The 12,500-nt window shown below is 41.4% G+C and overlaps 3 protein-coding genes across 6 annotated transcripts in view; 1 reads left to right on the top strand and 2 right to left on the bottom strand.

Annotated features, from left to right (window-relative positions):
* The window catches only part of c1d (C1D nuclear receptor corepressor), a 2,365-nt gene extending 345 nt beyond the window's left edge, over positions 1–2,020 (bottom strand). The window contains exons 1-5 of one of the 3 annotated variants that reach the window (XM_086093229.1): positions 1,934–2,020; positions 1,345–1,486; positions 1,199–1,265; positions 1,003–1,058; positions 1–129 (exon numbers count right to left, since the gene is read on the bottom strand). The exon at positions 1–129 is cut by the window's left edge and continues 345 nt beyond it. In XM_086093229.1, the coding sequence (XP_085949355.1) occupies positions 1–129; positions 1,003–1,058; positions 1,199–1,265; positions 1,345–1,482 (390 nt within the window). In that variant the 5' untranslated portion in view covers positions 1,483–1,486; positions 1,934–2,020. Of the gene's footprint in view, positions 130–1,002; positions 1,059–1,198; positions 1,266–1,344; positions 1,489–1,651; positions 1,808–1,933 lie in introns of those variants that run through there. The other 2 variants (XM_086093227.1, XM_086093228.1) reach the window with 2 other exon arrangements.
* Positions 2,021–5,339: 3,319 nt separating this feature from the next.
* dnaaf10 (dynein axonemal assembly factor 10) lies at positions 5,340–9,960 on the bottom strand. 2 transcript variants are annotated; one of them, XM_086093908.1, is made up of 8 exons: positions 9,624–9,958; positions 9,067–9,167; positions 8,863–8,993; positions 8,503–8,604; positions 8,062–8,177; positions 7,432–7,566; positions 7,025–7,122; positions 5,340–5,781 (listed from the first exon to the last, which is right to left on the bottom strand). In XM_086093908.1, exons 1-8 carry the CDS (start codon positions 9,912–9,914, stop codon positions 5,574–5,576), a joined length of 1,182 nt encoding a protein of 393 aa, XP_085950034.1. In that variant the 5' UTR covers positions 9,915–9,958; the 3' UTR covers positions 5,340–5,573. The 2 variants fall into 2 exon arrangements, with proteins under 2 accessions (XP_085950034.1, XP_085950035.1); XM_086093909.1 differs by lacking the exon at positions 5,340–5,781 and adding an exon at positions 6,218–6,835 and having other exon boundaries at positions 9,624–9,960.
* Positions 9,961–10,165: 205 nt separating this feature from the next.
* The window catches only part of pno1 (partner of NOB1 homolog), a 4,635-nt gene continuing 2,300 nt past the window's right edge, over positions 10,166–12,500 (top strand). Inside the window, exons 1-3 of the mRNA XM_086093889.1 lie at positions 10,166–10,445; positions 10,523–10,669; positions 10,948–11,031. Coding sequence (XP_085950015.1) covers positions 10,257–10,445; positions 10,523–10,669; positions 10,948–11,031 — 420 coding nt within the window. The 5' untranslated portion in view covers positions 10,166–10,256. The remainder of the gene's footprint in view (positions 10,446–10,522; positions 10,670–10,947; positions 11,032–12,500) is intronic.

Raw genomic sequence — 12,500 nt, forward strand, 5'->3', positions numbered from 1 at the left:
GGATGCCTTTTCCTCTGGATCAAAGAGAGCATTCCTCAAGAAACGTCCAGCGGCCGCCTTATCCACACGGGCCGCCTTCTTCTTATCCGTGATGTCTTTCACTCTGCTCATGTATGTCCTTATTCGCTCCTGATGGGCACACAAATTGACTAGGACTGGGCATTTTTAAGAACTTCATGATTCAATATCCATTCTTTAGGTTACGATTCGATTCCAAATCAATTTAAATGGTCTAATACTGTTTCAGTAAAATACACTATTTTAATATTGTGAAATATTATTATTGAACCTTTTTTAAGCAATAAATTTTTTTTTAAAAATACACAATAAAATATATGTGAATATGGAGAATATATGTGCATATGGAGAATATATGCGCATATGGAGTATAAAATAAATAAAATAAAAACAAGAGGACAGTGTTGAACCGAAGAAGCAGGGAATGAAAACTTAATAATTCCTTACTCTCAATCAAATGAGAAGTGATAGTTACGTAGGGAAAGTCACTCTGAAAGTCCAACAATCACATGTAGAGGCATACTTTCTGCCGACTTCAACACCAAAACTGCCATCTTCAACTCTGTGTACAGCTTCAGGACGGCAACTTCTGGCATTTGTTTTTGTGTCTCGTGGTTCGAGTAACTGTACCATCTTAAACCGCTAGTTTTCCCGAGTTTGGCAGTATTTTCTTGGCAAATTTACAGGGCAATCAAAAAATATCTATAACGTCAGATTTAAAAGTTGAAGACACAGGCTTCAGGCTGCTATAGCCTTTTGTTGTCATGTTGTTTTTAGATTGAAAGTGCCTTCCACTTCCACCAGGTGGTGAATCAATTCAGAGGATTTGATAAATGAGCATGGAATTGTGGGGTTAAGTTGCTAAATTTATATTGAATTGTAAGGGGAAGTATTATAATGCAATGGTGAATCAATATTTTTACTCACCCCTAAAACAGACAGTGAATAAACGTAGCAATGTTGAAAGACAAATTATGTACCTACCAGTTCTTGTTTAACGCCATGTTCTCTCGGGTTGATGCCTTGTGTCACCAAATACACTGTAAAAGATGTTTACAAAATAAACATAACATCTAACTCAAAGAATGTCATCTTGAATGAGACATATTTAGGAAAGTTGACTGTACAATTTGTTCTACAAAAAAGGTTGGGCCTCTGGAGAAGAAAAATATTCACTTACTCCAGAATAAAGAATTGAGCGTGTACGCAGACATCAGATCCAGTTTAGCCTCGTCTAAAGGATCCAGCTGTTAACACAACATTTGTAATCACAAAGGAGTAGCTAGTACCTCATTTTAATCACAAGGCGTGAACAACATGTCTTACCTTTTGCTCGAGCTCATTTCTGGGCATCGCCATGAGTGTGTTCAACATGTTTTTGACGGTTGACACCGACAATTCGAAGCCTTTCAGCTGTTCGTCTATCTCATAAGGATAATCGTCAATCTTGTCGTCTGCTGCCATGGTTCTGAGCAATAATAAACACATTTATAAGTACAATTCAGCAGCTTGAACAATTTAGCAACGGAAGCTAAGCAGTCAAGCGAAAATGCGTTATATCTGACACATTTGCTGTCATGGCGCATCTGCGAAGTCTTTATAAATGTGTATCTAAAAGCCACGTATGACTCACTTGAAAGATGAAACAGAAAAGTGGTTCATATTTATCTTTTTTTTAAGGATGCTAACTTTAGCTTTTCACCATTCGCCACGATGGCGCAACCCGGATATGACGTATGGGGAATAGTTGCGATTACTCTACACGGCCCCCTCGCGATTGGAGTGTGCAATGTTAGTAGTTTAACAACTAGAACTGTATATAATAGTAGCAGCGAAACGGCTGTTTTGTTTGTGCTGTTATCTTCTTCAACCAACAATTTACCTAAGAGGAAACAGAAAAGTGGTTCATATTTACCTTTTTTTTTAAGGATGCTAACTTTAGCTTTTCACCATTCGCCACGATGGCGCAACCCGGATATGACATGTGGTGAATAGTTGCAATTACTCTAAACGGCCCCCTCGCGATTGGAATGTGCAATGTTAGTAGTTTAACAACTAGAACTGTATATAATAGTAGCAGCGAAACGGCTGTTTTGTTTGTTCTGTTATCTTCTTCAACCAGCCATTTACCTCAACACTAAAACATTTAATCACAATTACTTTAACTTCTTAGGTGTCGAAAAAATCATTGTGCATCCATTTTGCTGTCTTTTCAATGGTGGAGTTCTTACAGTTCTTCTTATCTCCACAAGATGACAGTACATCACCGGTTGAGAATGAAAGCAGTGACCGTTTGCCCAATTAACGGACTACTGCTGTTTATTTATGCTTAAAATTTAGCTTTCACATATGGATCACTTTAGACCCTATAAGACTCACAGCATTTATGTTCCGGATCCTGTGAGGTGTGTGTGTAGGGGACCACAGGGAGCATAAATGAAGCAAAAGGTCAGAAAGAAAATATCAAGTAGTAACAGAAATTAAAACTAATGGTCACATACGCCCACACATGAATACAGCAGCAATTAAACTTTTATTAAAGCCAGAAAAAGACCCCATCCTTCCATCAAGTTACCGTCCGATTTCAGTAATTAACACTGATATTAAAATTATCACATCCCTCCACGCGGCGGGGGGTGGGGTGGGCGCGGCTGCCCTCTCCGCTCCGCTGTCCGGCCCCTCTTCGGCGCCGGTGCCTGGGTGCGGGGGGTCCCCGGGGGCTGCCGGTTGGTCGAGGTGGGGTCGGTGGGTGTCTGGGGGCTTGGGGGCGGCTGGGCCTGGGTTGGGGTGGATGGGGGGCGGGGGGGGTCGTGGCGGGAGCGGGGGCTGTGGACCGGTGGGGTGCCTGGCGGGCCTGCAGTGCCCCGTCCTGCTGCGTTGGGTTGGGGGCGCGGGCCGTGTTGGGGTGGGGGGCGCTCCTGCTCCTGGGTTTGTCCTTTGGCGCTGCTGCGGCCTGGGGGGCCCTGAGGTGTTGCGCTTGCTCCCCTCTTTGGTGGAGATTTTCATGCATGCCAGATCCACCACACCAGCATCTATCGAAACTCAGACACAATCTGCTTCCTCCTCAGGTCATTGAATCGGTGGAGGCTGGTGTCTGTGGATCTCACTCTGCTTAGTTTGTCCTTCCTGCCTTTCCTCAGTCTCTCCTTTGGTCTCTTGAGGTCACCCTGATTTTTTGGATTTGTTCGAATTTAGATGTTTCTGGAGTTGGTGAGGAATTCTGGTTGGTGGCCCGGTGGGTGGTGTCTGGCTGGTGCTGGATTTCACTTTCCTTTGTTTTCTTTGGTCCCCTCGGGTCTCCTGACGGCGGTGTTCGGTTTAGGTGAACGGTATGGGATTTTTTCTAATAGGTTTTTGGTGAGCTAACGAATACACACACACTCGCACGCACGCACACCCACATTCAAAAAAAAAAAAGAGCAATGATGATGACATTACCGAATGAACAATACTGAGCTCTTTTTGAAGAAAAATAAAAAATAAATAAAATAAAATAAAAAAAGAAAGAAAATATCAAATCGTTGAGTGACCTTTCAGCTTCTTCATTTCAAAGTCAACCCTTCCTTCAAAGAGACCACGCAAGGGTGGGAACTCAGATTAATAGTTAACAGTGTTTTTACTTTTTTAGGGACTACGCAATTTTGTACCTAGGCCTTTTATGGGTACTTATCTGACTTCATTCAGGTAAATTGACCTTTTAGCCCTAGTCATTTTTAAGACACTTGGGCATTTACTTTATTTACAAATAGCTCAAAGACAGACTTGATAGTACTTTTTTGTTGTTGTAGTACACCACTTTGTGTTTGATTGCATCATTGTACAATGCAACCTTGTTTGGTAGTTGTCATGTATGTTACAAATCTCTTTATTAAAAGAACCAGCACACACACACACACACAACATAGTGGCAATAGTTTGATGACCTCAAAACATCTTGGGCCGTAACACTTTGCATGCCAGGGAGTAGTTAATTTTAGTTCAGTCAGATGTTCTCTACATGTTCATGTACATGCTAACAAACTTTTCAAACTCCATCTTTCCATACTGAAAAGCATGGAAATGCCATTAACCCATAGGTGTCAAATTTCGGTCCTCGAGGGCCGCAGTCCTGCAGGTCTTCGAAGGTTTCCCTCTTCCAACACAAGCTGATTCCAATCAGCAGGATCGTTATCAGGCTTATACAGAGCTTGCTGATGAGCTGATCATATAACATCCAAATCCTGCAGGACTGTGGCCCTCCAGGACCGGAGTTTGACACCTATGCATTAATCCATTCTAGGCCACATTGCACATCTTCTGGCATGCATATTTTGATCACAAGGGGGCAATATCAGTTGCTTAAGCCTGGTGACATTATGCCATACGTATAGGGATGCACGATAATATCGGTGGCCAATAATTATCGTCAATTATCGACACATTTGACGTCATAAAGAAATCTGCCGATAATTATTGGCAATTATCGACCAATTTGCTCAAGTTGCGCCCAACTCATCAACCCCTCCCCTCTCCTATGGTAGTGTTGCATAATTGTGACATCAATGCGCGCAACCTCATGTCCACAGAAGATGCATCATAGCGACATAACAGTCGCTAGTGTGGGCTTTCTTCTACTGTCCAGTTGTGGAAAATAACTATTTAACACATAACATAAGTCTATACTGTATTGTGGACACCTGTATTTTTATTTTTTTAACTATGGGCTTTTCACTTCCTGTACATGAAGCAATCTCAAAGTGACCTTGACTGATAAGGCTGCTGGGAACAAAATGATTGCTTTCCTGTCTAGCTCAACTTTCCTTTCTCCTCCCAAAACCTAACCAGGCTGCATAAAAATCTTCCCATGATAATTTACTGCGCACACTCACAGATCACTTCTTGTAGACCCAAAAGACAAATTGTTTTTCAGACGGAAAATTCCACAACACTCCCCAAAATGTTTTTATTTTTAAAACATGACTGTTGTTTTGGCAAACTCAAAATGAGTTACTGGTTGTTTTTGAAGCAGATACCAATAGAATTAAGCTTCATGGTGCTTTGCACAATGTTTCAATGTATTTGTACATGTTAGACTTATAGTAGGGCATTGGCACTTTCTAAATTATTGGTTTATCAGTATCGTATAGCATTATCGTGCATCCCCAATACATATATTTGCCTGTCTTAATGTTTTGCATTGTGTGTTACGTTAGCATTAAGATAGCAGACTTTCCTAATGCTAAGTTATGTGGTTACTTTAAACACCTCACAACACTGAATAGGCAATCATAAAACTAATTGCGAGGGGGTGTAAATTAGGCTATATTAGAAAAGAAACAAGGTTCCCCCCAATACATTCAATTTAATTGTAGAAGGCAAAATTCTTCATACAGACAGACAAAACAAACATACCATGTTATATGTATATTTTTACATCCTAATTAGATTATTTATTTTCCCAGTTTTAAAGGCCACATTAATGTTGATTTTCAACATGTAAAAAGCTGCGTCCTATTCAAAAAGGTCCAGTTTGGCTTACAAGTTCCCAATGAAACATCCCAGCTTTGGCTTCGTTTTCACACAGTGTTAAGTTTGGTGACTATGAGCACGCGCACCGTCTGGTCAAATCCAGCGCACACGCACAGGCCCAGCTTGTCGGGGCTCCAGTCCAGGCTGGCAACGGGCTGCGTGGACAATGTGACGTTCTGTAGCAGGCTGACAGAGCCGGCCACGCCCACGTTGGTGCTGTCCGAGTCCTTCTTGCTACGCTGGGATGGATACTCGCTAAAAAAAAAATGCATTTGTAAAAGTTCAATGAATGCGAAAATGTGTCATGTGAAAGAACACACTTGGTAGGGAATTGTGTGAGATGGATACATTAGAAATTTCTGATTATAGACATATAGGGCACATAACACACTTTGGGGGGGGGGGGTATGCTGCTCAGGCTCTCAGGCCTGGTTGCAAGGTAAGGTATTGTGGCTCTCTACTATTTTGTGAAACACATTAAAACAAATTGGCATGCTGTAAAGTGCAAATCTCATAAAACACCGTCTTCGACCTACAACTCCCGTCCAATTTCAATGCACCACATAACTTTGTGTGTGTGTGTGTGGGGGGGGGGGGGTAGACCGCAGTATAGAGCAGTGCTGCGGTCCCCTGTCCGTGTCCCCCCCCCCCCTATTTATTTTTTTAATGCACCACATACACTCATTGATATGCCTGGGAGGCGGGTGGATCGGAGCGTGGGATATCATGGGGTGGGGGTGAGGGGGCTGGGGGGGTCTGTAGACCGGCGGGGTGCCTGGCGGGCCTGCAGTGCCCCATCCTGCTGCGTTGCGTTGGGGACGCGGGCCGTGTTGGGGTGGGGGCGCGGGCCGTGTTGGGGTGGGGGGGGCGCTCCTGCTCCTGGCTTTGCTCTCCAGCCGGTGGCCCTGGCGGGGCCCGGGGGTCGTCCTTTGGCGCTGCCGCGGCCTGGGGGGCCCTGAGGTGTTGCGCTTGCTCTGTCCTGGCAGGGGTCGACGGCTCCCCTCTTTGGTGGAGATTTTCATGCATGCCAGATCCACCACACCAGCATCTATCGAAACTCAGACACAATCTGCTTCTTCCTCAGGTCATTGAATCGGTGGAGGCTGGTGTCTGTGGATCTCACTCTGCTTCGTCTGTCCTTCCTTCCTTTCCTCAGTCTCTCCTTTGGTCTCTTGAGGTCTCCCTGATTTGTTGGAATTTAGATGTTTCTGGGGTTGGTGAAGAACTCTGGTTGGTGGCCCGGTGGGTGGTGTCTGGTCGTTGCTGTATTTCACTTTCCTTTCTTTTCTTTGGTCCTTCCTCGGGTCTCCTGACGGCAGTGTTCGGTTTAGGTGAACGGTATGGGATTTTTTAATAGGTTTTTGGTGAACTAACGAATACACACACTCACACGCACACATACAAAAAAAATAATAATAATAAAATAAAAAAGAGCAATGATGATGACATTACCGAATGAACAATAATGAGCTCTTTAAAAAAAAAAATTCTGACTCACTATTTCCACAGATGAAGGCTGCCCGAGCCGCCAGCCGTCAGGAAGATTTCTCGGTTCTGAGGTAAATGTCTCACCTGCCAGATGGTCGATTTATGAGCCTTAAAAAAATAAGTACAATTTAAATCATCTAAGAGAATCAATTTAAACTCAGTTAACAAATATAACCAGCAAATTGGTGGCAAAGAAAATGTAAGTTGAATTTGGAAAACATTTTAGTTTAACGCTAGCAGACATCGCCTGCTGTCAATCACGGCGGCACCAAACCACAGAGAATGAGAGACAAACACTTCCAGCTGTGAAAATGTCCCCCACATTTCCCTTGGAAGCTCACAAACGTAGAAAAGAACATTAATACCCCTTTAACATTTTCCTCACTCTGTAGCCATGACCGCAGCGGCCCATGCTACCTTTTCGGAAATGGAGGCAAAACCCTTGGTGGGGTGCTGAGTCCGCAGGTCAAACAAGTGGAATTTCCCCTCCAGCGAGGTGGCCACCATCTTGTTCATGTTGATGTCCTTCCTGTCGAACTCCACGCAGCATACCTGGTGGACAAAGTGGAATGTGAGAAAGACCAACAGCTATTCACGGTAGCCCTGCCACGAATGGCGAAAATCCACAAATGATTCAAGAGGTTTGTAATTACGTATAAATGCCACAAGATGGCAGCAAAGCACAAAAACTCTAAGATTCCACAAGATGGCCCAAAATTTAAAAAAAAAACATATATATATATGCTAATTGAATTTGTCAATTAATTTATTGTTAGTAAAGTAAAAAAAAATACATATATTTAACATTATTAAATATATTTTACTATGTATTGTCATTAATAATTGAGTTTTTAAATTATAAGGTAATAATTCTTCATTTGTTGAGAAATTCATTGACTTGTAAATAAGAATTGCTAGTTATAATTAAATTAATTATATTACATCTTTTAAATTAAAATTAAGTATTTTAGATTCATATGTTAACTCTTTAAAAATAATTTTAATAATTTAAAATATATATATTTTCTACATGTGTGTGGTTCTCACCCCGTTCTTAATGTTGGTTTCCCAGCGCAGCGACATGTTGCGCAGGTCAAACAGTTTGATGTCGCCGTTGTCGTAGCCGGCGCACACACAGCGGTCCTGATCGTTGAAGGCGTGGCCTGTGGGCACAGGTGCCAGTTAAATGTGACATGTGATTTATATCCTCTAGTGTGAAATTAAAATAAATCAATCTTGATGTGGGTGAGGAATGAAGGCAAGTTCACAGCATGAGGCAAATCAGCCTCTAAAATGAAATAAGAAATAAATGATGAGAGTAATGATTCTTTCATTCTTGATCCTTTTGAGTATTGTAAAGAAATTTCAATAGACGTGTTAGTAAAACACCTGCGTGGTGCAAACTATTTAAAATTACGAAAATAAGCATAAAGCCTCATTGAAAGATAAACTGGTCAAAGGGTTTGATGCTATGGAGATGTGACAAACCGAAGGCGACCGTCCAGCAGTCCCTCTTGGCGTCTCCTTCCATGGGCTGCATGTTGGCCACGGGCGAGTCTCGCTGTCGAGGGTCCCACACTTTCACTGTACCTGCAACGAAGAAGATATGTAATTAATGGAAGACATACTGTTACTAATATTCATTGCTTTTGTGACGCTTGAATCTATAAAACAAAAAACAGGGATTTTCATTGCAAAACAACTTATTTGCACATATACACCATGCTGTGCGCAAGGCTGATTCGCCGCATGGAACAAGTTGAATGTCAGCACTTTTTTTACATGCCGTTCATCCTTCACTCCGATACTTTATCACTAAAGTGAAAAACAAAAGTTGCACTGATGTACCGTCTCTGCTTCCAGTGACAATCTCAGGCGCGCCGTCGCCAATGCCAATGCCGCCAACGGCATCGATGCAGTTGACGATCTCCTTGTGAGCCTTCACGGAGTACACCGGTATGTTGGGTTCCTCCAGGTTCCTGTAAAATTACTGCATTAGCCACTGCAGAAAGCAAAATAAAACACCTTTGTTCGCACATAATTTGGGATTACCATATGTTTAGATATCCGTCAAAGTCCCCTGTTGCTATGTCTCTTTGGCGAAGAGACGAGGCCCCGAATGTGCCGCACTTTATGGGCTTGGCTTTTTCCACCTGGAACATAAAAGGGACAAGACATATGTTAACGACTCAACTAATGGATCTAGATTTGTGCCGTATTCATCTTTGTTGGAAAAAAGAACTGCAAAAATAAACACTGTCTAATTAACACCTCAAACGACAGTATTACTATTTTTGCAAAAGTGGATTTAAAGATCTTTTATTGTAATTTTCAGGTGTACCTCAATCCGTGACTCTCAGAACATTCTTGAGTCAACTTACTACTACTGACAAGTTTCATGTGTGCCAACTAGTGTTATATTGGTCTACATAGAAACAATGAATAATGAATTTGAACGTCCCACTCAAAAACGTATGTTGCTATGGAGACGAGGCACTAACAAAAAACTCAGATCCCCCTTTATAGCCAAAGCCCTCAATTAAATTGTTAACCTAGAGCTAATTCACGGATATGTTTAAAACAAAAAACATGTGGCATCTAAGGTGTACCTCTTTGATGAGCTGAGCCTCTCCGTGCTGCATTTCGTACATTTGCATGACTCCGGTTCCCCTCGGAAAGTTCCCGAGACACACGAACTTGGAACTGCACGGGATCCATTTGCAGTCAAAAACCGTGTAGTTTAAACTCTTCTGGACGTGTGCGATTATTTGGGGCTTCGAGAGTGGTGTCGACATCTCGTTTTGCCCCCAATAAACGAAAAATAATATTGGAACGTGGGTAAAAAGGTACAGGTGTAAATACTTAAATGGTGCTAGTACGTGCCCAAACACATGACGCATGACCCTCTTCTTCCTTTCAGGACATCTCGTTAAATGAAGTTACGTGCCCAAAACACAGTACTGGTGCTAAATAATATGCCTGAAAAACTATTCTGTCACGTAAACAATTACCACATTTATTAAAAATAAACCATGCTTATTTATCTGATGATGTATTGGCATAGATATCATTTTAATAGTTAGACATTCAACAATCCTCGTTTACGTATGTCTTTTTTATTCAGGCAAAGTCGACGTTGCCTAAGGGTCTTTCCTGTTGCACGAGGACACCATCAGCCTCCGTGCTCAAAGTCTTACCCACTGTTTACTTCACAACTGGGCGTTTGAAACGTGAGTTTCACCATGGATTCTGCGACAAATTATGAGATGGAAGCTGGCGTGGTGGAAAAGCAGGGTGACAGTGATAGTTTTATAAAAGTCAAGTCAAAAAAGAGCCAAAAGAGGAAAATCGACGCAGCTGATATGGACACAGAGGGTCCTGTAGCACGCAAGAGGCCACAATTTCCACCTATTTCTCTCGACAAATTAAGGGTATTAATGATCGTATTGTATTTGAAAGTACTTTAAATATTTAGAAGGCGTATTAATGTAAATGTTTGTGTTTCTAGGGGGCGGATCAGATGCGTAAAGTGGCCGTCCCAGCCCATCGTTACACGCCACTGAAGGAGAACTGGCTTAAGATCTTCACTCCCATTGTGGAGAATCTGCAACTTCAAGTCAGATTCAACCTCAAGACACGAAATGTGGAGATTAAAGTAAGTGTCTACAGAAATTTCACGTGACGTAGTTACGTAATATTAAATTAACAATTATAATTTAAATTGCAATCAGTGTTAATAATCTGGACTTTGCCCCTAAACGACTGCTTCAAGCCTAAATACTAGTACTGATTGAGTTTAGAGGTGATTTGGGGCATGTTGAGATTGCTGCCCCCCCCCCCCCCCCCCAACGGGGCGATCCATTTCTCAATAGAGTAATAAAAGTAATTCCAAGTGGACATAGTTCTAAATATTTTATTGTTCCCACGTTCTAGACTTGCAAAGAGACACAAGATATCGCCTCACTCACCAAAGCAGCGGATTTCGTGAAAGCCTTCATTCTGGGCTTCCAGGTTGAAGTAAGTGTGTTGGCACTTCTGCATTTTTACATTTACACACAATCAGCAAATGGATATTCTTGGGTGTGGTGAGCTCACATTTATTGGAAACATTATAACAGTTTGTTTATTTACTAATAGTCCTGTTTACTATGTTTAGACGTATGAGTTTGTTTGATTGGGGGGGGGGGGGGGATTTGGCAAACTATATATTTTTGGAAACCTTAAATACTAACAAATCAGAAAATGTTTGTTGCCATTTTCTTCGAGGTTAAAGTAGCCATATTTGATCTTTAAAAATGGCTACTTTCAAAAACTAACTTCTCAATAGCTCGCCTCAAGATAACCTAAAATCATAATTGGAAGTGGTCAAATTTATATTTCTGGGGCCAAAGAATCAAATGGAGCTGATTACATTATAAATGAGACATTTTGCGTTTTTAATCATATAATGTATTGTTTTATGTAATTAAATGGCATTAATGGTAGTCCTATTCTGGTAACCTGGACATGTATAAATCTTCCAAAACAAATGGAATATTTACATATTGCATACTTTGGATAGTTCACTCAAAAGTAATCTCACATAATCAGATTTCTTCCACTAGGGGCGCTTGACTACAGGAGGCTAACTCAAAACCAGAACTTTTTTTAGACGAGTTGCCGTGTTGACAAATGGTCCTTAAATGCTGGTTTTAGTCATTGCTTATGATTACAATGTCTTGATCTCCATTTTTGAGACAAAAAAAATCAGATGATGCCAATTTGGTAGAAGCATATCTAATTAATCCAGAAATTTAGCATTATCATTGCCAAATCATTGTCATGTCCTAGCTAACATTAGTTGGCAAAAAAAAATTCTTCCATCAATGTTATTTATCATTATCAATTATATTTTATTTCTTCTTTGGGAGTAGCTGTGTACTGCGTGAAACATCTCAGATCCACGTATTTAGCTTTACTCTATGAATAGAGGTAGACTTGTGTCCCCGTTCCGATTTTGGCTAAGGTTTGTCTTAGCGTTGCGGGTAGAATTTTGGTCTGTTAAAATTTTTGACATTTTTGGAATGGCAGTAGGCTATGCAACATTGTCTGTTAATGACTGATGCATTTGCTTGACTATTGCAAACCTACATCAGAGTAACATGAAGAAGAAGTCTCAGCTTCTTCAGCTAGGACTAGACAGCCAGAGTCAGGAAACAACTACAGTCGTGTTCAAAAGTCTACATATACTTGTAAAGAACATAATAATCATGGTTCTCCTGAGCATCCAGTTATTTCTATAACGCTGATTTTGAATTATTTGAGATTCTACAACGTTGATGGGGGGAACGAATTGGACAAAGGCTACGTCATATGCAAGATTTGTTGCGCAAAAATTAAATACTTTGGCAACACAACAAATATGAGAAGCCTCACAGCACGATTCCACCCGACAGAAGGGGTGAGAAAGCCGGCTGTTATTGCTAGAAGTAGCCAGAAAACCATCA

Source organism: Leptonotus elevatus, chromosome 13 (genome assembly GCF_054856555.1).
Source record: "Leptonotus elevatus isolate MCC_2025b chromosome 13, RoL_Lele_1.0, whole genome shotgun sequence".
In the NCBI taxonomy this organism is placed as follows: Eukaryota; Metazoa; Chordata; class Actinopteri; order Syngnathiformes; family Syngnathidae; genus Leptonotus; species Leptonotus elevatus.

Excerpts from the sequence above, each read along its gene's own strand:
- dnaaf10 (XM_086093908.1), bottom strand. The coding sequence starts at position 9,914 with ATGCGTCATGTGTTTGGGCACGTACTAGCACCATTTAAGTATTTACAC. Across the intron at positions 8,994-9,066 it reads GACGGATATCTAAACATATG|GAACCTGGAGGAACCCAACA; the intron begins GTAATCCCAAAT and ends GTAATTTTACAG. Across the intron at positions 8,605-8,862 it reads TGTCACTGGAAGCAGAGACG|GTACAGTGAAAGTGTGGGAC; the intron begins GTACATCAGTGC and ends TCTTCGTTGCAG.